This window comes from Amblyomma maculatum, chromosome 2 (assembly GCF_055883805.1).
Source record: "Amblyomma maculatum isolate TAMU_Amacu chromosome 2, ASM5588380v1, whole genome shotgun sequence".
NCBI classification, from domain to species: domain Eukaryota; kingdom Metazoa; phylum Arthropoda; class Arachnida; order Ixodida; family Ixodidae; genus Amblyomma; species Amblyomma maculatum.
In genome coordinates, this window is record NC_139345.1 from 141,173,793 (window position 1) to 141,201,314 (window position 27,522).

General features: G+C 43.3%; 1 protein-coding gene across 1 annotated transcript in view; it reads right to left on the reverse strand.

Annotated features, from left to right (window-relative positions):
- LOC146200079 (neural cell adhesion molecule 2-like) overlaps positions 1-24,106 on the reverse strand; it is an 87,697-nt gene extending 63,591 nt beyond the window's left edge. Inside the window, exons 1-3 of the mRNA XM_084592266.1 lie at positions 24,022-24,106; positions 23,603-23,928; positions 21,959-22,133 (exon numbers count right to left, since the gene is read on the reverse strand). Of these exons, the coding sequence (XP_084448392.1) occupies positions 21,959-22,133; positions 23,603-23,928; positions 24,022-24,106 (586 nt within the window). The remainder of the gene's footprint in view (positions 1-21,958; positions 22,134-23,602; positions 23,929-24,021) is intronic.
- Between the last annotated feature and the right edge of the window lie 3,416 nt (positions 24,107-27,522).

A 27,522-nucleotide genomic window follows, 5' to 3' on the forward strand; every position in this document is an offset into this window, starting at 1 on the left:
GGGATACAAGTACACGTTTCCCCTAACTTTTCAAGGCCAAAGCGTCATGCGAACAGTCGAGTATAGGTTCCATGGATCGCATAAATCACCAGCGCGCTCCGAGCAAAGCTAATGAAGTGACCAGTATTCAAATGACCTGCAATGCGAGATTGACTCTCATGATGCAGATTGCTTTAATGACATTAAATATGGAAAAGTCAATAGTAGGCACGTGTCGATAATCCGCTTTCCCACTCTGGGGTGAAGTAAGAGCGGCACGATAGGGGAGTGAGTCATTAAGGCAGAAACTTCAAGCCAGGCACTCAGAATGTCGGGAGAAAGGAAACGGAGATGTCAGGCGAGGATTTCGCAATAGAAGGAGTTGGACACGTGAGTTTCATTATGCCCCACGCACAGCCGACATTCATACGCCGATGATATTTGTGCCAACGCATGTGCACGCGCTTCAGTTATCTGATCGATTTGCTCTATAATGTGTCAGTACTAGAAATGGTAACCTTAATTAAGAAAAAGTCTCAAAACTTGATGCAGTAAACTCACCTAACAGCATGACTGCATAATAGAACCAGGGCATGAAATGTCATAACAGTAGGTAAAGTCGCGGATCAACATAAGTAAACGGGGCCTGCTTTTAAGGTCTGACTGCAATCGCGCCTTCAGTATCGGAAATGAATGGCAGTATTTATCCACGTGAAAGCTCAATGGCTTTTAATAGCAGCATGCACATACCATGGCGGCAAGTTTCAGTCATACAACGCGTGAAAAATGTTGAAATAGAATAGCCTTTCTGATGGAGACGAAAAGCTAGGCGTCCTTGGGCTGTGCGATTTCAGTGCTGGTGAAGAGCCCCAGGTGGTAAAAATTTTCTGAGACCCCCACGCGACGTCTCTCCTAGCCTGAGTCACTTTGGGACATTACAATTCATATACCAAACCAGAAGAAAATTGCGTGCTCTATGTACTTTTTTCCGGACATGTACATATTTTGTTCAAAATGAAATTTGACTACCTCTGTCCTGCAGCCTCCAAAGGCTCAGCTTCTAGCCCCAAAAATTTTTTGTGTGATCTACAACAAAATTTCAGAGGTGATTTAAGGAAACATCAGCACCGACATAGACCTCCGCTCATGTTCTTCAAACGGGGTAATCAATGTTTCCCTCTGAAGTTCCTAGAGACAATTTTTTTGTCCGTGAGGGAACAAAATCGTCACAGGCTCCCTCACGCAGATGAAGCTGCCATGTCTGTGCGAATCCCTCATACAAAAGTCAGATTGGCGCCAGAATGAAAGTCAGAATTACGGCCGATTGGCGTAGCTGTATTTACAAAAACGACGTGCTCCAGTGTTCAAATATGTGGTGTGTTGAGTGCGCATAAGATGATAACGAAGTTGGCGTTTTTGTTTTCTTTTTTTTTTGCCATCTGGTTCAAACCTGACTCTGTTAAACTCAGCATACTTGTATTGCTGACTGCCATAAACGCAAGGGTCAAGGTAACATCAGATAAATCGGCCTTAGTATTCAACCCACAAAAGTGTTTACTTCGCTGTCCTAGCCGACTCAGCATTTTCACTTTCTCATTGTTGTCAACGTCTTTGTGAGGCTTTACCTAAGACACAATACAAGTCTGAAATCTAAAACCTTCATCAAATATTTGAAGCCTGGGAAACAAAGAATCGTTCCTTTTAGTCATTTATACGTAGCACAGGGATATTCACCACTTTGTTCTTTAAACATTTGAAATTCCCGAGCTTCATACTTTGGGAATAGCTTTTTTTTTACACGTTTTGGGCTGCTACAATTCGGCCTGTGAACGCTTACCTTTGCGAAGTGAAATGTGCGCCTGAACGATTTATACTAGAATTTCTTATAATATAAACATGTAATAAAACATGTAACATGTATTCTATGCGGTTGTTGAGTGCACAAAGAACGCGTACGATAGTTATTAGAGATCATAATATTTTTGAAACATCTCAAATGGCACATTATAATCCACCGCTTGTTGCAGGTGTTATTCAGGAATGGTTTAAAAATACGTGCCAACCTCTTTTTCTCTACAGGTCTTACATACCAAGAGACAAATGAAGAGAACATGCAAAGCTGTAGGCGAGCTCTAGAGAAAAATACCGGTAGCGATAACCCACTACCTTGAGGACGTTCGCGACGACGAGCTACGACGAGCTACGAGTATCTGTAACACTTGCTCTGTGGACACCGTAAGGGAAGGAATGAAGGTAGGAGTGAAAGTGGAAAGAGAAAGGGGAGCCGTAGTGGAGGGCTTCGGAGTAATTTCAACCACTTGGGGATCTTTAACGTGCGCTAACATCGCACAGCACGCGGACGCCACTTCGTTTCGCCTGTAAAGCTTGAAATCGGTGCAATGGGAGCGTTCCTAGAAACTAGCGCAGACTTGTAAGCAACGAAACAAAGGCCTAAAAGTAAATCTTTATACTGGGTGTTTCACCCGAGGCTCTTTCCCCGAGATTAAAAAAATAATAACTATTTTTTTGTAATTTACAGGGCCACTATCATTGGCATCGCAGTATTACCAGCGGTGTAGTGCATCACAATATAGCCAATACGTTACTGGAAGGCTGGTTAACTAATACTGAACAGTTACATTTTAACGACGTTTGTAAACCTCATTTTCTTTATCGAGGCTTGTCGCACCGGCGGTAACATTTCGTAAAGCCGCTGAAGAGCTCTGTAAGGCACGGCACAACGCGTTCACCCTCTAACACGCTAAACGCTAACTGCGTTAAGAAAGTGCCTGCCAATTACGCCGTATGGTACAAGGTTATTGCTTGTCCGTAATCAAGGCGGTGTGTCGCGCGACATATATTTGTTGATTTCCCTCAGCAGGGCATGGGAGACGAGAATGGTTGTGAGAAACGCTGGCGTGGATGCTCACTGAGCGAGAAAGTATTTCGTTGATAGTTTTACTAATCCGTAGGCAAGCTTTATTGTCCAAAGTGAGAAACATGAAAGGATTCTAGTTTTCATTGACGTGGTTAACCTAAGGCGTCTCTGAAACACAGGGCAACCTAGCCTTACGCTAGCGCTCTTCGCGGTATTTGTGAGACTTTTATTCCGCTACATTTTTTATTGCAAACAGAAAAGAAAGAAAACGCCTTTCTGGGCCCATGACCTTCCGACTCGTATGGCGTGCAGATGACAAGAGTTCGAACCTAAATGACGATTCATTTATTTTAATGAATTACGCCTATTTTCGCGAGCAACACCATTAGAGGAGCCTCCTCGACAATCTTTTTTTTTTTTTTTTGTAGAGCCTCCCGCCATTCGTTAGCTTTGTTTGAATGTGGAGAGCTTAATATTTCCGTGTGAGACAATGTGGTTGAGGCGTCGTCAAGCATTTTCCGACTTATGTCTGCGGCGGCAGTGGTGTTATCGGCAGAACAAGCTATATACGCAATCACGCAAAATTTACCCAATGAAAAGGCCGTAAAGCCGCTATCGCCTTGAGGTTAAGTATCGCCGTAATAAACTGTGCTTCGTTCTCATCTCTCCGCCCAAGAGGCTCGCCGGCGCAATCTAGAGGCTTGAGGTTGGATAAAACAAGATTTCCGTTGCTACTGTCGACAGCCATCGGCTATGCTGAGCACCGGCCCGTCTTGAGCTTCGCCTACCGATGGTGATGAATAGAGCCAAATCATGTGGCATTGATAGTCACCATTGAGCCTGTGATGTTTCTGTGCTCGAATTTCTAAATTGTTTTTCATACTTCCTTTTGCGGTGGACACTTCATTCTGCCTTTCCTTTAATTTACATTCTTTCCTATTTCCGTGCCGGATTTCAAACAGGTACCTTCTACTGGTTAACGAAACTTGAATTAAGCAAAGTAGATTGTTGGGCGAGTTGTCTGGACATTATGTTAAAACCGCGTTAGAAACACGGACAGATAGAATGGCACAATCTGCGTTTGTCTTCATATCTGTCCTTGTTTCTAGCGCTGTTTTGACATAAAGCTCTAGTTGCAATTCATACACATCCCGAAGAAGAACTGCGTTTACTGAGCAAGTGGCGCATTGTACTACGCTGTTTTTCAGATATTTCATGATACTGCTGGGCGGAAGTAACTTTTCCGGTAAGCATACTGAGAGAGGAAATGAGCATACGTTTTTAAAGTAAGTTAGTCACATCAGACCAAGGCGTTGAAGACCAATGGTTATATATGCAAAACCGCAGTTAGAGCTATTTATTTGCGTCCCAGAGAAAGAAGCGGCCTTATTAATGGTCCTCTCATGACAGGACTATTAATAATATCACAACCGGTGTATCATTTTTTCGGTGGTAAACTGAACAACGGCTGAAAACCGCCTTTCAATAAACCCTCCTGCGATAATGCCTCATGTGGTGTGATACAATGTCATAATACGCTGTGCGAGCCGAAGTCTCTAATATCGAATGCTGCTGACGACATACTTGTTGCAAATAGATTTCTTTACTTTAAGGCGCAGAATATAATAAATTTGTAGTTGACGCAGTACGTCCAAGAAAAAACGCTAAAGCGTTACTCTCTGCCAGTATCAATTCGCTAATGTTTATCCTCCTTCGGTTTTTCTCTAATGAGGCCCTCTCTGAGGATGAAGTTCCTTCTTTTATTCCTTTTTGGAATAAAGTACCATTACTGAGTGTTGTACTGTGTGCAAATGTGTATTCTGCGCGCGTCCTGAATTATGGTAATATCCATTATCTTATATTTCCTTAAGCATCTCCTGAAGCAAGCAAGCTCCGAACCTCCTGCGCATTTTCTCTTGCGTCACAGACAAATTGACATTAAATTTCGCTTTGCTCGTGATACGAGGTGCGCATCCGCGCAATGCAGACCCAGGATCCTCTTCCTTTCCTTGTTTTTAAGTGCCTGCACGCTGCACTGCGTAAGTATAAACACCAAGGTCAAAATGCAATCCAGAATGCTTCCTCCAACACACCGCACGAAAACCTCAAAGCGCATGCATGGAAGTGGTGAGGCAGTAAATAAAAGGGATGCGAGCTTCCAAATGCGTATCATCAAGCGGGGCAATAACGGGCCAGCTCACGGCGTGTCGCGCTCTCGCGCTGTACGAACGTCATTATGCGCATTCGATGCCAGAGCAACCTTTGCATTCGACGTAATCGCTGCATTCAAATTATGCGCCGCATCGATTGCTGGCGCGCCCAGCTTCTTCTTGTGAGATCCGCGCACGAAAAGCTCGACGTCTCTTGATGACCGGCTCGCCAGAGCCGCTGGAATCTGGGGTAGAAGCGCATTATGATTGGCACAGAGTTTGGACGCTGACACAAAAGCTGTCTCGCCAAGCGTAACGTTTCCCTGGTCTGCAAGCATGCTGTATATTTTACAGCGGAATGCATTACCGATAAAGCGAGGGTTTTTAAACAGAATATATTAGTTGAAGAATTGTCTTTTATTAGCGTTTTTTCGCGATATTTTTGTGCGCTGTTCTGAACAATTAGAACTCAATATATTAACAAAGTCACTGATATGACAAAGTAAAGTCAGTTATTAACTTGCACGTCTTCAGGGCGGGCTAACCTATGGAGTACGTATATTTTTAAAATAACGAACATTATTAACAAGAACTTTGTTTATTCTTTTCTGTGGGCAAAATTCGCACTGCTACAAAATTGTTCTCGCCTGCCACTTTTCTATTGTATTTGTTTCGACAAGAGTGAAAGCTCGCGGTTCGTAATAGGCAGAGAACTAACGAAGAGAGGACATTATTCTTGTCATCTGTGTGATATCTACTGCTGTATAGAATAAAATGTTGTCGAGGGCTTTTGAGGCGTTCGATCATTAGCTTTGAGTCTGGCAGGCTTGTGCAGCTGATGAGGTTCGCTAAGATGCAGCATTGACGTTTCAGAGTTCATGTATTAAGGTGCCTTCCGAAGTCTTTTGAAGATTGCAGTGAAAAATAAAATTGGCGTTGCAAGCCAGACATGTAGCAGATCATTTATTAGAAAATAATCGTGAAAACGCAAGGTGGGGGGGGGGGGGGGGAGGGGCGGTAAGTGTGTCACATTCTACACACCCTTATGCAGGGCAAGAAAAGTGTAAGCACATTGAGTGGTGAGTCTCGACCGTTCACGCGGCACGAGTCCAGTTTTTTTTTTTTTTTTTTTTTTGTCCTACATCCCGCTAGACAACCTTGTTCTGATAATATATGAGGGACCATCATGAACCGTCCTTGTTTCAGACAATAGCGCAGATTTATTTGCTAGTAAAATGCCCCAAAGCCGCTGATGATTCTCGCCTCACCGGCACAGTGCATGTCGAGGAGCTGATGATGCGAGTCACGAAGCAGTAGACAAATAGAACCGTACTGTGCTGCAAAGTGTTCCAGGCAATCTGCCATATTGGAAGTCGTCACTCGAAACCGACCGTACGGATGAATGCACATCGAATCCCTCGTGCGTGTAACTGTTATGGAGAGTGCTTCAGGTATACGTCACGCGAGCGAACGGAAAGCCGATCACATGTTCTCGTTCTTTCTGGTCTCAAAATGTGGTGGTGCATTTGTTTTCCACGAATGGCAAGTACTTTTTCCTTCGGTCGGTAACGATTGGGGCGTTGCGACGGGACTAAAAACAATAATGAGCCGTGTTAGCAGCATAGTAAAGAATAATACAAAAAGCAAGCAGTCGCCCGTTATAGTTCAGCTGTAGCAGATTTAGTGCATCGGTTCAAAGAACACGCCTGCGTTACCGTGGACTGCACTGGACGCAGAAGCAGAGAAATGGTATGTGATAGAGGGTTTACAGAGATTAACCAGCAACCCATCAAACAAGAAAATATTTGTCTTTCCATAGCGTTTGAGAGGTTTCGTTTCAACAGTACATACAAACAGCAAAACATTATGCAAGTGTAAGACACTTCGAAATGAACCATAAGTGAACACAATGCTTGTTCACGAAAATTCTGGTCGGTAACACTGAAAACGAACATATTCAGATCAGTTTAATGATCATTCAGAATATAGCGCTGGATTTCAGTGAAGGCTATTGTGTAAGACGGTGATCAAAAAAAGACTGCCCGGATAAAAAGCACAAGTCCTTTGTTTTCTTTGTTTTCTTCTAGAGATTGCAAAACAAATTGTTTGGTCGCAAGCCACCTTTAATCAAGAAGATTAGCGTTTCTAATAAGAACGAATGAAAATAATATTTCATGGTAACAAGCGCGGCTTTTGTCGCGTTGTATGTCTCGCCGACAACATGTACCTGCTGTTTGCATTCCTGCACATATATTTTGCTGCCATGCGGTGAAATTGCATGCTTGAATTTTGTTTGAGCATGAGTTTGTGACTCAGGGAGCCTATTGCAGTTTGGATCGAAGGGAGAGAAACCCGTTCAAAAAGAGTGAATGATTGCTTGTTTTTTATTCGTTCATTCATTTGTTCGTTTCCTCCATTCTTTCATTCCTTCCTTCCATCCTGCCTCCCTCCCTCCCTTTCTTTCTTCCTTTCTTTCTTTACCTCCTTTCTTTCTCGCTCTCTCTCCTTTTTTCATTATTTCTCGAATTAAGCCTTCCTACCCCTGTTTTTATTTCTCTGAGACGTTTTCTTTCTCTCACTTTCTTGTCGCCAAATGATTTGGGACAGAATCTCCATCGCCGCGGCCGCTTTTGGATGTAGGCGGTAAGTTAAGCATCCGTTTGCTGTGCGATGCCAGTGGACGTTATTAACCTCAGGGCGTCCAAACTGCGTCGTCTCTCATAGATTGCGTGTGTTTGGGATGTTAAACCCCATAAACCAACCAACCATCCAGCCAACCGACCGACCGACCGACCGACGAACCAAATCCATTGTCGCTTATTTATATACACTCTCCCTTCTTTCATTATCAACCTCTTTCGTTGGAAAGGACCAGTTGCGTCTAGAAACATTGTAAATCCTACAGTTGAATATTTTTTAACTGCAATTATTATTTACTCGAACTCTCTTGCGTACCATTGGAAGATTGCAGATGGAGAAAACTTCGCAACGTATAATTAAAATTGCCTCAATATTTTAGGCGCACAATCGAACGTAACCTATGCTGATGTTTCACTGACATCACAGGATATATTTATGGGGCTATCGATAGGAGATAAATAACAAGGAAAATACCAAGACCCGCCAAGGTTGCCATTGATATTTATATCACTGTTATTTGTACACGCTTGGAAGCGCTGAACTTCACGTTACCTTGCGTGTTTCCTTCATTACGACTTGTGCTGTGCCTGTAAAGCGTGCTTTTCCGTACACCATTTGTGCAACTGGAAGAAGCCCACTACTGCACTCTCTTTGCCCTTCTCAGGCAGCAGAGAAATGCTTTACGATAGGTTATTATACGTAGAATCTGTTTCCGCGTTTTCGGTTAATTTAAAAGGGGATATCATTCAAGCCAAAAGTAAAAAAAAAAAAGAACTTTAATAAACCAACTACCTTGCCTTGAGAGGGTATGTGCGCTGATGTATTCCACCGCTTTCGCAACGTGACCGTGGATTTATGAGCATTTATTTCGCCCCTTTCTCGTTGAACTCATTATACCTTGCTATGATGTCAGATTACATTCAATGCCCTCATTACTGTCGCACTGTAACCCGTATCTCGTCTGAGTCCCGAATGATTAGATTTTAGGCCTCAAAGGTGAATTTGCTTTCTCGTTGCATATTAGTTTGACTTGCTGCACCTTCCAGGTAAGCATGTGCCTAGTCTTAGAAGCCAAATAATAAACGATAATCGTAAAGGGCAAATATTGCACCAGCCCTTAACAACACGCTAAAAAGATAGGTTAGTAGTAAGCATCTGCGTTTTCGCCCTTAAATACATTGGGCATGTGCCCCGCCGGGGTGGCGCAGTGGTTACGGAGCTCGACTACTGTTCCCAAGGACGTGGCATCGAATTCCGGCCTCGGCGGCTGCGCTTCGATGGAGGCGATACGGAGTGGCGGCCGTGTGCTGTGCGATGTCAGTGCACGTTAAAGAACCCCAGGTGGTTGAAATTTCCGGAGTCCTCCACTACGGCGTCTCTCATCACCTGAGTCGCTTTGGGACGCTAAACCGCAAAAACCAAACCAAACATTGCACAAGTTACTTTCATCTGCTGTACGTAACCATGGCCTTGCGATAAAAGAAGAGTCGCTATAAAAAAGATCTGACACTGCTGCTAAATGTCTTTCTTTTCCGCAGATTTCTGTTTTTACAATGTGGGGACCTCTAGATCCCATTTTATTTTTAATAGCATTGCATGCTGTGCGGAATCGGAATGGAAATGCGCGAGCATGATTATTGCATGCGGGGGAAAAAGAAAGATGCGAGGGTGTACTTATTTCCCAAAACTAAAAAGCGGAGTTCCATATATAAAATAATTTGTAATAAAGGGGAATTATTTACCTATAGGTAACATCAGATATGTTACGGGGTGGTTCAGTTCGAAGGAATTGAAGAAATTAAGCGTAAACCTAGGGCGTAACCGTCAGCTAATATGACGCAGACTTCAGGAAGCATAATTTGAGAAAACATTAGGCGGACACTTAGGCTTTGTCTGCAATATCGTCTTTAACAAGGCCTTATCAATTCCGGCAGTTTTTTATTTTTGCTTTGTGTTAGTGTTGCGACCGAGAAGAGCACGCCATCTTGTAATAAGCTGTTTCTCCGTAATATCGTTATCGCCACTTTTAATTCAATATCATCCCGTCAGACGAAAATAAAGTATTTAGCATAATTAAAACCATGTGTTTGACTTTTTAGTGGAAATCAACCCTAACAATTACCGGCATGCAAACTGATATATCTAGGCCGTCATGGGTTCAAAACTCTATCGTAAACTAACCTATGACTTTACAACCAGATTTATGGTAAATGACAAACGAAATGACATTGCTATGAACAAAGTACAATAGTTAGTCGTGTAAGATATGTTAATATCAACTGATATGCTTGTATACTCCGACACGTTTTTCCGCATGTTGTTTACCCGCTATCTCAGGTCCGGGTTACGACGATCACTTTTCGGCCTAATTATCCCTACATGATATCACGTAAACGTTGCTTTTGGAGGTCATGCGTTCAGCATCCATCCCCTGTCTTACCACATGAGACCGCGGTCAATAACGTTCGCCTAGTGCTCTCGTAGGCTGACACTGATTTTCCGTCACAATGTTTTCCTTGTTGTACTGCTGTTCACCCATCGTCATACAGATTTACTCACAAATCGTTATACTCAAAGCATGAATGGACTAATAATTTAATAAAGCTAACTAACAACCAGTAGCGCGTTCCTTATAATCGTCGGTGTCAAACACACTGTAGCTCTCCGTAAGAAGAACGTCTATATTGCGAAGTGTACAAAAGCAGCCGCTGGGGGCTACTCATCGCGGGTCTTACGCGCTGACTTGAAGAAGCGGAAGTGACGTCGTGACGTTGGATGCGAAGAGGCTGAAGTTGGGTACCGACCATCTCTTGGTGCTCTTTACGTGCTTTCCGATGTTTATGGGTCTACCCCTAATTAAACATTATAGTTTAGTTATGAGTCCAGCGGGCTATGTTATACTGGTGGAGGTGCGGGTGATTATCCCCGTACCTCTCGCAACATGACAATATGTAAACTTTTTATGTTATCGATATGTTATAGTTTACGCATACTTTGTGCACTATTTGTGCATTGCACGCCTCTTGTGGGTTATATGTGCATTGCACGTTTAGTGGGCGCATGCCTGAGCGCGATTAAAATAACCTACGCAGCCTTCATTTACTTTTTATGTAGCAAACATTATGTAAATTGGAATTCGTTGCTAAGCCGATTTGTGCGGTGGAGCATGTGTTTTTGTCTTCCTTCACACGCTCTCGTATATTTCGCGAACACCTCAGCGAACTGCGAGTCTTGCATAGCGCCGAGGCCGTAGCTTCCGCGCTTCCAACAAAGACATTCCCCTCCCCTTTCATCTCCTCTTCTTATAAACGTCGCTTCTTCGCGCCATGTCGACGCAGCAGGCGCCAGGCCCGCTCGTTCGAGGACACCACAGACGAGCGCTCGCTGGCTCAAAGTCTCCGGGCTTAGAGCGAGCTTAGTAGAGGCGTTAGTCTCGTTAATGACTCCAGCCTAGTTGAGCCGCGCGTGCTTGCCGTTCGCTCGAGCCAACCTCCCCGAAGCGCCGACACTTGGTCCAAGAGCGCCCTCTTTCTCTGTCACGTCGTCGCAAACTAACCTCTTTCCCCACTTTTCCACACTCCTAGACCGGTTACTGAGTCATAGGACTCGGATCGGCCTCTCTGGCTTCGCTACTGAAGGGGGGGTGGGGGGGGGGGGGGGGGTGCGAGAGCCGCGAACATCAAATGCTGATGCCCTTCTCTCATTTGATGAATTTAAAGAAAATGGATGGTGTTTTATTATCAAACACAAAAATGAAGTCCATTTCTCCCATATTGAAACCATGAAGCAGAAACGCTTGCGAATGATTCGCGATTCACCCTCTAGTCGGCATAGAGACTGATATTTGTTGACCTATTTACCGTGAGATAACAATCTCAATAGTCATGATCTATGAATAGAACATCTTACACGATGCACTGAACTCATTAAGTGTGCTTTTATTTGGCGCTTTTACTTCTATGTGCACCTGCCTTGGCCAAGAAATAAAGCGAACTGAACCGTGACCGAAGTTAAGTTGTGATACATGTTCGTACGCAACGGTAACATATATCTTGGCCATGAGATAAAGTGCTACAATTCGGCAGAAACGCCACCCAGACATTCATTCATTCATGGAGACATGTCCTCCCGCTTACGGCACGTCTATTGCAATGCCAATAATTCAAAGCGCTCATCCATGAGAAGCGGCCCTTCGAGTCAGCGTCGTGCTGCAAAACCGCCATGAAGGCGTTTAATATGCACTAGTGTAGAATGCGATACCTACCAGCTATGTAAATTATTCGGTTCAAATTTCTAACAGGACCTCGTTAGGGCTCCCGTTCAGTGGTATGTCGAAGGCGCCAAAGTGTGGAGAGAGACCGGATTACACGAATAGTGTTGGGGTCGCACGTGGAGCGCCGTAATTAAAAAGTAAGCGAATTGCGCTTAGAAGGAAAGTTTATGGATTGCGAAATGAGAAACGGTCCTCCATACTTGTATCCCTAGTAAGGCACGCCAGTGCAGGTCAAAATGGCAAGTCCGTGCCACATTGTTCCAGTGGGATTTCTATCTATATCGTGAGGGTTTTCACATAACGTTCGAGCTTAGGAATGTATGCTAGGAGTATGCGTGATACCACAGCTGTTATTATTAAGGGAGTTAGTGCCATCTAGCAATCATGCACCGAAAAATTAATTTCAGAATAAAACTGATTTAAAAGAACAGCCGAAATTGTCGGTGATGTTGGAAGCGACATCTTCCCGCATTCAGTGAAATAGGAAATAGCAGAATATTTGAACACCATAACACAATAACTTATCAGTGGTGAGACGTTGACAGGAGCCGTTATCGCTGCCGCATCGTAGTCTTAAAGGTGGAACTTAAAGGTCCACCAGCTTTTTCGAAAAAATGACATCGACGCCGGTGAGATCTGTGCAAGAGGCTTGTGCAGCAAGACGATATAACTTCATAGAGCGCAAATTGTCTGATAATTATTTAGGTAAACTTAGCCAAGTTTTTATTTAAAAAAATGACTGCGAATTATTGTTTACTTCCCGCAAACAATACAAAGCGTAATGTTTCCTGAACTCATCAGTCGAATGTAAATAAGTGATTTGATGGTGTCTAATGTTTACAAGTCATTTGAATTCGTCGAGGAAAGAATGGTCATGTGATCAAACTGCCGCGGATGGTGCAAAATTCCTTTCTCTGCGCACAGCGGCTAAGCGATACATTCATCAAAGAAACAGAGATACGGGAGAACAGAGAGGCGGGAAGGTTACCTATATGCAGCGTGTCCAAACTTACTTGATCCAGGGGTTCAAAAATAACACATTTTAAGCAGGCCTAGGAAACTTGTTTAACACAAATGCCAGCCGCCTGACGCACAAGAAACAATTTTTGTTTTGCAATTGTCTAATATGTAAGTAAGATATTTTTTAATTTACTAACTATTACTTTCAGACATTAACGTTTATTTGAAAATTGAAGACAGCTTTCTGAAGCCTGCATTTTATTGATTCTAAATACTGAAAGCCCCACATGTATCTTTTTTCCCAACTAGGAAGAAAGCCCGCGAGATACAACTATCACGTCACTAGCGCATTCGTGCGCCACGATTGTGGGGATCCCAACCAAGGTTTGAGTGAACAAAATCAGCTGGTGCCATGACTCAATGGTCGAGTTCTAGCAGTAGACGGATATGTTGGCGGTGGCTGCAGCGAGCGAGCTCGCATTTCGGCCTGCGGCTGCAACGGAGCCATGGAGTTCCGGCTGCAGTTGATTTCTTTCGCTCAAATAACAGTTGAGAGAATCACAATCGTGGTGCGCGAATGCGCCAGTCACGTGATTTCTATTTTTGTATTTCGCAGGCATTCCTTGCAGATGGGAAAAAGATACACGTGAGGCTTTCGTTGTAGCAAATAAATTAAAAGGGGTTTCTGAAGGCGTTCTCCAACTTTGGAAATCAGATTATTGTCTAAATTTATTATTTAGACAATATTTAGACAACGAGAATAGTTATATTAATAATATTTCAATTGCAAAACAAGAAATTGCATGTGATGTGCCAGATGGCTGGCATCTCTGTATCTGTCTGCAGCTGGTTTCCCTGGGCCACCTTAAACTTTTAATTTCCTAATTCATGGTTAAAGTTAGCTTGGACACCTTATCTATGGGACCTCTCCAGGCTCCCTTACACGTGGCAGAGAGAATAAGATATAGGGAAAGAAAAGGGAAGTTTCTCGTTGCATTATCGCACATATGTTAAAAGTCCGGTCTTATCCTCTCCTAAAGCAACATACGACGCGGTTGTTTACCAACGTCCTGCAATCTAATATTCGTAAAACCGTTATTTGTGCCGGCTAGGAGTTCAAAAAGAACTTTTATCAGTTCACTTTGAATATTTGAAGCTCATTATGGTTGAGTTTTCAGATAATTGTGCATTAATGGTGAACTTCAACAACGCGGTATTGATTTTACGGCATTATCACGAATTCATTATTCGTGAAATTGATGTTAGTCCATGTGCAGATTCAAGCAACTATTCTTCTGTGTCCACTTTATCTCGGAAATCGGTTTCTTCCTTTTTTTTTTTAGATTTCTTTGTGAACAGGCCTAAAGCTAGAATACTAGCGGGTGATTTATGATTTATCCAGCTGTTTAAAAACGCGAAAGTTCTCAGCCAGCTTTGGCGTACAGTGGAGCGCTAAGTACTTTCGACTAATGTATTGGGTAAATAGCTGCAAATGGCAATCATTTCAGACTCTCAGCTACGCCTGTGAACCCATTTGATGCCATGTTTTGCGTGCATGGATAACGCGAGTGTCCGGGTTGAATTTGCGTGCGCCTATGCATGCATTAAACATGCCTTCCTCATTGCAATATTAAGAAACGGTGTGTTGTCCATTGATTTTGTGATAGTGCATGGTTCGAGAACCACCCCGTCCTTGGAATTACAGCTCTTGTATTCTCGTGTTTCGTCACTTCATTGCCATGCCATTCGTGCTCTCATCAGCAAACACGAAGCCGGACATTTTTACTCTTGCGCAAAGGAATATTAACATGTGTTCATCTTTCTTCACTCCTAAAGGCGAGCCGCAAATTGATTATGCCGTTGCAGTTACGCTTTCCTGTATTATCGTTGGCTAAGTATTCCCCTGTGATCTCGGTACAGTTGGCCACGAATAGTGCTACCCATTAAACGGCAGAGAAAATCACGGTGTTCCCGAAGATTTCCTCATATAGGCAAATAGCAACTTCCTTTCTATGTTATTCGTCATTTCATTTACTCATACTGAATTACAGCCCGAAAATCGAACGCAAAAAAAAGAAGCAGCACCACAAGAGCAAGGACAAATGAGTAGTGGCACATGCTAATCTGTATTACGGTAGCTAAAAGGACTCACCAGCTCAGTGAATCGAACGTCCAACGATTGTTCTTAAGCGGTCGATACGTCCTTATAACCTTATCTGGAGAAATGTCAGCTTGCTACTACTTGGGCATTGTGGTGCGTTGTTTTAGGCCGCAAGAAATGAGGTCACTATCCCCTACCTCCTCATCAACGGCACAATAAAATCACGAGGAACGAAGGACCAATAAGCAGCAAGGCAGAGCAATAAGAGCAGGATGAAAGAAAAATAAAAAAACAACGGACTGCGCTTAAGCTTGAATGCTTCAAGGGAAAAGAGAGATCAATAAACAGGACGATAAAGTCGCACAGGCCAAATCAAGATAGGAGAACAAATCCGCAACATCAATTTCTGCTCGATTCCTCTGGTTCTCGAGCGACGTTTCCCCTTTTTACCGTACTTTTCTTCCCTTTACCTTCCCTTTTCCGCCCTCTTCAAACCTCTTGTTCCTCTCTTTCTGTTACCGTCGCCTCCATTTTCCTCTCCCGCAGTCTCGGGTTACCCCGGGGACATAATAACCTTTGTCATTTGACCTTTGACAAATGCTCTCTGCCGGCGGCGTGCTGGCGGTGCCCCTTTTGTTTCTATTTTGCTTTGTTCTCCTCAGCACCCCAGATTCGCTTTCTCGTTCCAGAATCCTTAGTAAGTTGCCGCTCCCAGTGAAGCGCTACTCGAGCGCGTCATTGTTGTTTGCTTGGGACAAGTTGAGGAGTGATGTCAAAGAGCACAAGCTCAGACGCAAAAACAAAGCGCTACTCAGCAAATTTCTTTTCCCGCCTGTCAGGAAGAGTTTTAGCTTTTTCAACCAAGGGGTCGGAGTTGATGTCGAGAGGGGAGGAGGAGAGGGGGACGTGAAGGGGCCATCAGACGAAGGCCACCGGAGTGACGAGCGTTGTTCGCTCACTTTCCTCAGAAATTGACAACGACCGACGCTGACAGCGCGCAGACACGGCGGAGGGCATTTAGGGAAGCTTGATTCGCTTGCGTAACGTGAGCCTTGACGCGGCTCAATAGTCGCCCTGCGCTTTACGCGTGGACTTGAAGATCCGTGCTCAAGAGCGGCAAGAGATTTGTTTCCAAGAAGATCATGATCGGTACATCTACGGAGGGAAGCACAGCCTGGCTATCCCGATGTCGCATCGACACTAGTTTTCAATTGCTTTCCGTAAGCTGCAAAGGACCCAGTCACAACATCAGATCAGCGTCACGAAGTTTGGGACGAAGGACACGGGTGTGAACTCCATAATTAGGAGCTCAATATCGCTACTAAAGAGGCAACAAACCTGCGCTAGTTTAAGAATTCAAGTGGCGCACTAAGTTTATCAGGACAAAGAAAGATATAGGATATTAATGACTAGTAGAACCAATTGTACGAGTATTGATATTAAGAGCCACTTGGTGTCGTTTCTTTATTAGCCACACACCTGACCACCTTGATAAAATAAAGCCCCTATTACTCATTAGAAACTTTAACTGTTAATAACACCTAAGGCGCTACTATTAAATACTGAGCTATGCATATTGTTATCGTGATTACACCATCTTTTACAGAGTTGCAGAAAAAAAATTCTATCTGTGCGTGGCCTTTAGCAGAGTCCGGTCAGCGCTTTAGGCGATATCGTTTGCATTAAGGAAAATGGGGAGCACTTACAAATTTCTGGGAAGCGAGATTTTAAGACTTAGCAGCGCCTTCGTAAATCGCAGTATTTGATTTTGAACTCCACATCCTTACTGAGGGTGTTATCAAGCTGTTCAGCCTAACTTTGCACATAGTATATTTTCGATATTTGGCAGAGAGCGGTTCATCAGTTTTGTCTTGATTAATAACTTGATTAATTGATTACATGAGAATAAACGTTTCTCAAATCTCATCGTTCTCTTCCTAAAAAAAGCAAATGATGGAAACACACTTAGCATAGCCAAGAATAATTTCATAAAATAAATACCTTGTGCGTATATTAAAAACTCTCAGGATTCCTTTAATAATTGAGCCACAGCTAATTCTTGAGGCCTACGTCGCACCCTGCGACACTAGTCGCCATTTAAAGCTTTTTTCGGCGCAGTGAACGCGTGTACGGAAGACCAGTGAGCACGTCCAACTAAATCTGTATATTAGACAAGATGCACCCGTTATTACTAGCTATCGCAAGAAAAGTAGGAAACTTGCGCTTCTGCGCATGCGGAGATGATACTTGCTATTACGCTTTCCTCATCGCACTGCTTACAAATTCTCGCAGCTTGTTTGTATATGTGTCCACAATAAATTACTGAGCAGCTGATACATCGTCCCTACATTAAGTTGGATCCCAATTTGATACGGGAGAGACCTTATAATAAATGGCCTTCTGGCATTCTGCAAGGCTAACCTGGAAGTTAGGCGTCCAGTAACACATCAAGCGCAGCGTAAGTATGATAAATATATTACAAAATATTATAAGTACCTTTTGGAATAACGCTCCGTGTGTGCGTACGTGCGAGCATGCATGTTTCTCCCGTTGTATTTAGGCAAATCTACATTTTAATCATTCCGAGCAAGTCTACAATTCTATGTAGAATAGAAAAAGAAAAGTTTGTTTGGTGCAGTCTGTCAGCATTTCGTTGCATGTATCCACTGTCCGTAAAATTTTCTGAAGACAAAGAGCAAATTTCGTTGCTTTGTATAGTTTCCGCGTTCCGTACCATGACAAATCATTACTCCGAGTGCTTGACAGGGCGCGACGTCGGTTCAAACACATCGCATATGCTTGCTGCCTAAATAGGGTCTCTATCTCCAGTTACGTCTGCTTAGAACTTGTTGCATCGACGTTCGTAAACAACTTTACATCTTCCTTTTAGTTCCCCTAAACGGGGGCAGTGCTGCTGAATCTGACGTCATCCTGTGATAGGTAAACATACTCCAAAAATGCACGATATTTTTGAAGTCTCATTTTTTTTTTTTTTTTAGTTTTTCTCAGTGCACTTTTTCTAGAAAGCGCGCTTACGTCTTGTTCTATATCGGTCATCTAGAAGCACGTAGTTTTCGGGTCAGTAGAGGTCAAAGGGAGGTAATGGACGCTCATTTCTGAAATAGAATTTTCTTTCTCTGCCCCCCCCCCCAAAAAAAAAAAGCAAAAGATAAAATCAAACTACAGTATCCTATTTGGAAGCAGCCAGCCGTAAACGCCCCTGCTTATAAGATAGAACATAAAAAAAAATGGCGTCTAGAAGTACAGCCATCGCTGCCGAAAATGGTGGTTATCTTGTTTTCTCCGCCTGACCGGGTATTTTTCTTCCGTTTCTGTGGCTTGGTGCGAGTGCAAAGGAACCGCTTCATTTAGCAAGGCAGCGAGGAATGAGGGCTGATTTTGACAGTGAAAGAACTGGATAATAAAAAAAAATGGACTCAACTTTCCTGGCAGGTTTCTCTAATTTAGGAAAAAGCGGTTATTAAGCCTCTATGCACATGTCTTTCTCCAGGGCTGCCTGATATAGCAGCGTACTGAGGGGCAAGAAAAGAAGCTGGCGTGTTTCATGTACTCAGCCTAATCCCAAACTTTCGAGGATAGTGTTTCGAGGATTTAGGCGCGGATTGAAGATGTTTACCACTAATTTTTCTTCCCTCTTTATAGAGGAAGAATATTGTATGTTTATGGGGGACATAATTGAGAAGATTCGTGCAAGTTAAGGAATAAGGAAATCTCTTATCTCGCAACAACCTGTCGGTGTGTAGGCACACACACACACGCACACACACACACACACACACACACACACACACACACACACACACACACACACACACACACACACACACACACACACACACACACACACACACACACACACACACACGCACACGCACACACACACACGCACGCACGCACGCACACACACACACACACACACACACACACACACGCGCGCGCACACACACACACACACATACACACACTCACGCACGCACGCACGCACGCACGCACACACACACACACACACACACACACACACACACACACACACACACACACACACACACACACACACACACACACACACAAATACTGCTCAGATTCTCAATGTACTGCGAGTATTAAACACGTTAGTACGTTGTCAGAAACTACAAAAAAAAACACATTGCCATGCAATCGGTAGGTTAGCCTTTCGTAGAACTACTTAATAAGCAAATCAAAGCACTGATGGCACAAAAAGCTATAAACGAACCTAGAATAATTTATCAGACAAGGGGAATGAAGCTGCAGTAAACAAATAATGAGTGTATTTTGGCGAGTGGTAAAGCCAGTGGGTAAGCAGTAATGTGTTTAGGTGAGCATGGTAAAGTCAGTTAATTTTCGTCAATACTAATCGTAAATGGTCATGGTTCACATTTCCATCCAGCGCTGTGCAACGGCGCATGTTCTCTGATGGATTGATGTCATGTCCGTAGTGGTTTTGTTTAAATACGATTAAGCAATCATTTGTTTCCACTTGAGCAAGTTGATGCAAGCATGCTGCAAAAGGTTAAGGTAAAACGGCACGGAACAACAAAGAGTAATTTCCGCTCATTCATACGCTACGGCAATGTTTGCGCTGTTTCCTCAAGTTTTTCAAACGAAAAACTTTTGGCAAGACAGCTTCCGCAGCAATGACGATTTTTCCGAAGCTACGATAATTGTGCCAGCTACGAGAATAATTATCATTCAAGTCTCACTCGCGAGTAAATATAAAGCATTATCTATTATCACTAGCTGGAATGTAGATACGGCCATATAATCTACCATGTGTAATATATAAGCTCCAGGTGGTCGAAATCATCCCAGCGCTTACCGCTAGGCGCCTCTCATTTCCCCTGTAGAGTTTAAGGACATCGATACTTACATGTCATATGAATATTATACTTTAGTGCGAGCTGCCATTTTTAAGGAACTATGCTGTCTACATCATTGTTTCCTCCGCCTTAACTGACAGAATATTCTCGAAAGCAGCACCAAAAATACTAATAATAATAATAACTGTCGATGAATAAAATACTCGCTATTAAACTTAAGTGTATCTGCTGAGGTATTTGGACAACTAATGATCACATGGGTGATACGCAGTGGCGCACAGCGGCGGCGCTTTGCCTCAGCATTAGCTGTACAGTAGAGGTAGCATGAAAGACTAGCCGCCCTCACATAACACTCCTCCGCTTTCTCCTCAGGCTTCTGCGGATCCATCTATCTACGCCTAAACGTGAGGCAGTCACATCACGGGCGATTTCACTACACGTTGTAAAATTACGGGTGTTTGCAGTTTTCCGGAGCCCTCCACTACGCTGTTCCTCGCAGCTTGGCTTGCTTTGGGACTTAGAACCTCAGAAACCCTAATCCAACCTTCTCGTTCTTTTTTGTGACTCCCTAAAGATCGTCGTACTTTTATCCAACATTATGCTGTTTGTTCGCTTTCTTAATAGAATATCGTTAAATGCCTATTCTCAGGAAAATTCTGTGTCGGTATTGTGAGTGAAAAATTACGGAATTGACTTAAGCTGGTGGTAGCTGGTAGTAGACATGCCCTATCAGTGATTGGCCATACGGTTGTCTCGAAATGGCCAGTTCGACGGCAGCTGTCAGCTACAGATTCTAAACTCAGATGGAAGAGTGAAGGGAATCGAACTCTCCAGTACCCTAGCATTCCAACTCAGGCCTATACATAGGCCATGCAGGTGCTTTCGAACGGCTTTGTGAAGCGGGGCGTTGTATCTATGTCGGGTGCTCCTTCCACTAAAGAGGTGCTTATGAATGTTTGCTAAAATATTTGTGGAAGATAACCGAGGCATAAATTAAGTGATCAGTGAATAAACTTGTAGTCTCCCTTGTGATAACCCACAAGAGAGGCCGGAAGGCAGGAGCAGTTTAACGCCATAGCGTTGTATCCTTAAAGGCAAAGCTTAAGTCCCCCCCCCCCCCCCACCTCTATTTTTGCTACTCTCCGTTGTGTTCCATGTTCCCCTTCTGATCAGAAGGTAGCCCCTAAGTCCAAATCAGGAATGGGTTCATAAGAACGCGGGGAAGACGAAAAATGTGGATTTTCACGGTCGTTAGTCGTCGGCTTTTACCGCAGTCGCTCCTGCGTGTTCGATATTGGCCCACTTCCGCGCTTGGTAAGATTGTCTGCAACAGCTAGGCTAGCCTGGCTTCTCATTGCTCGGTGAACTCGGCAACCTGTCTAGCGGGGCTACTGTTTGTCTTCAGCGAGATGTTCTTTGTGCATGGTGTCTTAGGTTCAATCATGCAGCAGTGGAGGTGGAAATTCATTAATGGTGTTTAGAGCATAACGGAGTGTTTTGTAGTTGGCATGAAGAAGACGACGCCGTGTACTGCATAGGGCGGCAATGTGGTGCAGTTTTACATGAGGCTCGATCGGCTGCGGCTATAACATGGTGCTCTCGTGCTTGGACACGACGATGAAGCCGACCATGTTTGCTGCACATAGCGACGTTAAACAACATGCGCGCATGCTTACGTGGCGCCATCTGTGAAATGCATGGGGTACTAGACGCGGAATAACGCGAATCTTTACAAATGAGTACTGTAGCCTTAACGCTCTGAAATAAGCAAAGCATATAGCGCTGCCATTTCTCAAAGCGACGTATCGACGAACCATCGACTAACATTTCAACGTAGTGTTGAAGGCCCCAATCTCCAGATCGGCGATGTGAGCGAAGAATCACTAGCATGGAATTAAGGCACTGGCTCGTGGTATTCGCAGCTGAAACAAGCGGTTGCTGATTGGTCATAGGATTGTGCGACCTCACGCTACCACGTAACAAGGCTGATTTCTTTTTAATTTCGGGCGCTCTTTTTCATTTAGTACAACTGGCCAACCAAGCAAGTCTTTGAAGTTGAGGACTATCTTTTCCAAGCGGCAGTAGGAAAAGAAAGCAGGCAGTTGATGCAACACTCACCGACGACGTGCAGGCGCACCGTGGAGTTTCTGCGGGCGCCGTCCCTGAACACGGCCGTGCACGTGTAGAGGCCTGCGTCTTCGAAGCGCACGCTGTTCACCTTCAGGCTGGCCGGGTGTCCGATGATGGAGAAGTAGGCCCTTCCCACCCAGCCATGGCCAGCCGAACGATTCACCTGCAGCATTCGTGAATTCTCTTCGGTGCAGTGCAGGTCCCCCCTAGCGGCGTGCGTTAAATCCAACGCTATCAGTAATGTTCCCAGCCGTATAGCTTAAAGTTCCCCGAATATGCAGCGATACGTCTGTGGATAAAGTTATTTCTTGTAAAAGTTGGAAAGTACGGACTATTGTTTGAAAATTAGCAATTTGTTAAAGAGTAGGCATCGGAGAGAGAAATTTTTTGTCTGAAAAATTTATACCTTACATTCACTCTTGAGGGCGACTGTAAGCCTTACCCCTATAATTCGAGTGGCCAAAGCACTTTAAAGGCAATTTAAGCTAGGAATGGCCATCACGTGCACTCCCTATAGAATAGGTATAGGGGTTTAACCATCCACTTCATGCTTTTGAAGAAAAAGGGAAAACTATTGAAATAAAATTCTCTTTGCCCACTATGTGACCACTGTCAATTCTCACGATACTATACTGCATTCCACAGAGTTTCGCGAGAAAAAAGAAAGCATTTCTCCTACCCTAGTGAAAAAATCTATATGACTCACAATAACCTCATACTAATTCCTATACTAAATTCATACTTAACTCGTACAAACCTCATATCATATCATAGAAGCTCTCATTCATCGTATGAGAAATAGATGAGATTGTATGACATTTTTTATGAGTTTAGTATGAGAAATTTGTATGAGGTTACTGTGACTCATATGACTTTTTTCACTAGGGTGACACTTCGAATCGCAAGGCTCCGGTAGAGTAATGTGGGGCCTGAAAAACTGAAACATTATTGTTGCCACCTTTTTGCTGTACCAATCCTAAACAATTTTTCCAATCTCTACACTGAAATGTATCTAGTTCAGCAAGTTTGTTCAAGTATGTTGAATACGGGTGGTTTTCAAATCTTGTTAGCATGTATATTAAACACTCGTGTAAAACATCGCGTCCATGTAATTGACCCTGGTATTTTTCACATTCAGTTAGAAGGCTGCATACTGCAGTAAACTCACTACTCCCAATGAACATATTCGATCTTATAATTATCGGTATCTTAACGTTAATGGCATGATACTCTTTGTAGTGCAGTTCGTGACGCTCGAGATCAATGGCGCACATTAAGCATTTTCTTCTTTCCCAGTCGTTATGTGCACAGCTAGTTTGTTTTAACGGTTACCAATATGTCATGGGCTTTAAAATCTTGTAAAATCCACAGCCAGTAATCTGCAATCCTGCCTTCCAAATGTTCTGATTTTCATTGTTCTCGCTATGCAAATAAAGAAATGACGTAATTGGCCTAGTCTCCATTATTAAGCCACCTACAGGCTCTACCTCCCCTATTCCTACATTGTCGAAACCAGCACTAGGTTTTAAGTGGCAATAACGAAAATTCGACGCCACCCTTTCCCTTCCCAAGCTAGATTTAAAGTGATAATGACAAAACTTGTGCAAGTCACTATCTATCGGCTCATCAGACCTGGAGCAAGTTGTTCCCGCGAGCTCCCGTGGAGGTCCCACCAACTGCGCCCAGTGGCCCGTTGGCACCGGCGGCTCCATTGGCCCCGGTCTCCCCGCTGAGCGCCGGGTCCGGTCCGAAGTCCACCGTGTAGATGGGCTCGCGGCTGGCGGCAGCTGCGCGGAATCCGTATCCCAGCGCTGAGCCTGTGCCGGAGCCATGGGCGTCACGCTCAGGCGTGTGGTACCAGTGCACGAAGGCCAGCGAGTCGTTGGACAGAGCGTCTCGGAGATCGCACGGCAGCTCTGTCTGGTGGCCCTCGCGCACTATGAGACGTTTCGATGTGCCTGCGCCATGAATGGAGAGGAGGCAAAAAAATACAGAAGATGGCCTTCAGTAAAGCTGTATAATCATACGTGCTTGCACACGCGTAAAGTTACCCGTCGATGACGACTGGAACATGATAAAACTGAGCAAGCAGAATTTTGGTCCAGAGCGTGATAGGGGCTCTAAGATCCGATGCATCACGTTGGCTGAGATGTCCGCACAGCGAGGTAATAAAAATGACTATACGACTAGCAAGACGACAAGGTACTGTGTATGAGGGGGCCAAGATAGCTGCTATGCTGTGCTACTTGAGATATGACGCTTTTTTTACCGAGGTTGTTTCTCTCTAAGCTGTTCGTGAAGCGCATAGAGAAAGCTATGGCGGGGCTATCACTTTGCACGGCATAGCGTAGACATTTCTCAGCTTTTTCTCTAGTGTCCCAAACGCTTTGCAATAGTTCCGTGCTAAAAATAAAAGAAGCAGAGAAACCGTTTTAGCAAATTTTAGAACCGCATGCATGTTTTCAAAGGTGGAATTACTCCTCTAACTTTATGCGCACGTCAGTAAAATTTGGATGCCGACTTATTAAGGTTATTTATCAAGTGCCTGAAAATAAGGCTTACAATAATGCTTACAGCTACATATCGAGTGGAGCTACATCCATCTTTAATCGAATCTCTGTCAAATTGGTATTACTTTGCAGCATCGGTAATGTAGGTCCAGCAGCGTAGTCATGTCACCTGCTAGGCAGCTGCCAGATGTATTGCCTTGATTTCTCACTCATAAAGACGACGCAAGCAACGCTAGATTTATATGCGAAGTGAGCTGTAACGCAGTTTCGTTATTTATTTATTTATTTATTTATTTATTTATTTATTTATTTATTTATTTATTTATTTATTTATTTATTTATTTATTTATTTATTTATTTATTTATTTATTTATTTTTATTTATTTATTTATTTATTTATTTATTTATTTATTTATTTATTTATTTATTTATTTATTTATTTATTTATTTATTTATTTATTTATTTATTTATTTACCGAATCCGCTACTTTGGGTGTTATTACATGAACGATGGGCTGTTACAGTTCAATGCAAATCTTGAAGTGTAAGAAAGCGACCACCGCTCATTCGTCATGGTCTTCATGAAATCCTCGTGATAACAAAATGACCTGAGCGTAGGTCTCCAAACGAGACGCGGTGAGATTATAAAAGGGTAAAAGATCTTGCTAACAAAGTATGTACATATCAGTGTCAAAAAACAAGAGTCTTTCCATGAATGCTTTTTGTGGAAGAGATAAGCATGGTGAACTGCGTCGGCAGTAAGGCGATTCCAATCCTTTGCTCTTTTAACGAAAAAATAATTTAGATGCGCAGTGGTATTTGCCGATGGCGGGTGTACTGCTTTACTTTGAATAAGTGGCTCGGATACGCGGTGACAAGGCATGATGACAGTTTTCAAGTGATGAGTGGTAAGACAAAGCCGGGCTATTTTGAGACGAGATTCACGGGAAGGAAGATTAGATTATACCGTCATATCAGTGACACGAATAAAAAGTTAGTGTGAATGAATTAATCTTGCACCACGAATCTGGATGGATTCGAGGGTGAGAGAAAGGTTACACTGGTGAGGATCCCAAAGTGCGCAAGTTTATGGATTTTGTGAAATTATAATAAGCGTGTTCGAGAAACAATTTAGCGCCACGTTCTGAGCATCTCTTTTTGTATATGAAACTGAAACGCACAGTGAAGTAGAAAGGAATGATATTTTGGCAACAGGTAACATTTACCTATAGTAAGCTGCAAGGAATCCCTTGCAGTGAAACGCTTTCGGAACTCTTGTCAACTCATTTTATGAATGACGAATGTGGGCGGCATGAGGGAGGAAGATATCAGCATGAGAAACTGAAGAAAAGAGTTACCGTAAGGCGGTACTCTACGTGCGGATATGAACCATTGCTCAGCCACTGACGTTTATGGCCAAAGCCGCGTATGGCTCACGAGATCAAAATCTGAGAGACGAAAAGCCTGCCCGCAAAATGTGTTAAAGAAAAGTGGCCCCAGTCACGTGATCAGGCGATCATGCGATTGAAAAAAAAAAAAAGATTTTAATTGTGTCCACATCAGGACTGGAACCACTATCCTTATACACCGCAACCAAGCGCGTCAACCTGCTCTGCGCAGGCTTCCTGAAAACCTGTCTTTAATTCTCCATGCCTAGAGTAAAGACACCGGAGAGTGTTGAGGGGAACGAAAGCAGCGCTGCAAGCAATGATGAAGAAAATGTCAGTAGTGACACTGGCCACATCTGTAGCGACACACTCACGACGGCACATGCTCGCAGAGCACTCGCTTGCCTTGTACGCGTCGTCATGTGCCTTCAGAGCTTCATTTCACGCAGCTATGGCTGAGGACACACCTGGCTCTACTCGCGGGCCGGAAATACTGAAAAAGTACGCTAAAGAGGAAGAGGCTCCATCAGCTTGAATGCCGCTCGTCGTAACCGTCGTCAGGACGGGGATGTGGAAGATAGGCGTTGTGTGATTGATGTTTGCACAAGGAGAGTGGGCTGTCGTGGAGTGTGAATAAAAGATTTGAGAAAAATTAACGAAACGCACAATTTGGCTGTAGTTTTCACTTTCTTAGAATCTTCTAATCATCCTCCATAATCCTTAATGTTATCTTGAAAAACACTCGCCTTTATATTTTTTATTATAAAGTCCGTATTTCCGCTACGAAACACACAACGAAAGACAAAAAAAGCTGTAACAATACTTTGAACACTGAATAAAGCAGGGGGAGGGAACAGTTTAAATAGAGGTGAAGCGAGAATGTTTGCCACAAGACAACATGCTAAACATGCGGCTTCTTTCTTGAAGGTATTTAGTACAATATTTGATTTGAATGATTGAGGAACTATCTCCAATAGTCAATTCACTTGTGCTTTATTTAAACGCTTATGAAAGGTTTATATCTGAAACCAAACTTTGACACAACCGGGATTGATAGAACCCGTACACCGAGTGACGTGTCAAAGCATTAAAATTTATTCGGCCAGATCATCTATCAAGCTGACAAAAAAAGAAAAATCTATTTATAATATTTTATTGCAGGACCAGCTTTCATACAGAAATATTATTTGATAGTAACAAAATAATAAATCAGAGAATGTGGGCCTGTCAGAGATGTGCCCCAGGCACCAAAAATATCTCGGCAAAAACTTCCGTAATTAGGTCGATGGGCTGCTAATGCACAACCGCCGTGCTGTAGCGCTCAAAATATAAAGAAAATATGATGCACCTACGCTACGTCCATTGTTGCTTCTGATCGAAAAATAACCTCTCCCTTCGTTTCAAGTTTCGGGTTGCTATTCAATGTTTGAAAAATACAAACTAACAACTAGTAGCTACCTTGACGAAAATTGTGTTTCTCTAGGGAAAGCGTATTTAGTCGTAATGATACCTTCGATAAATATATCAAAGAAAACCCTAAGGTCCATTATGTTGTCTTTATTTGTTCTAATTTTGTGCTTCCCGCCAATAGGGTGCACATGCGTATGCGTATTAATTATGCGACGGTACAAGACCCACCCTCGAAATGTTTTTT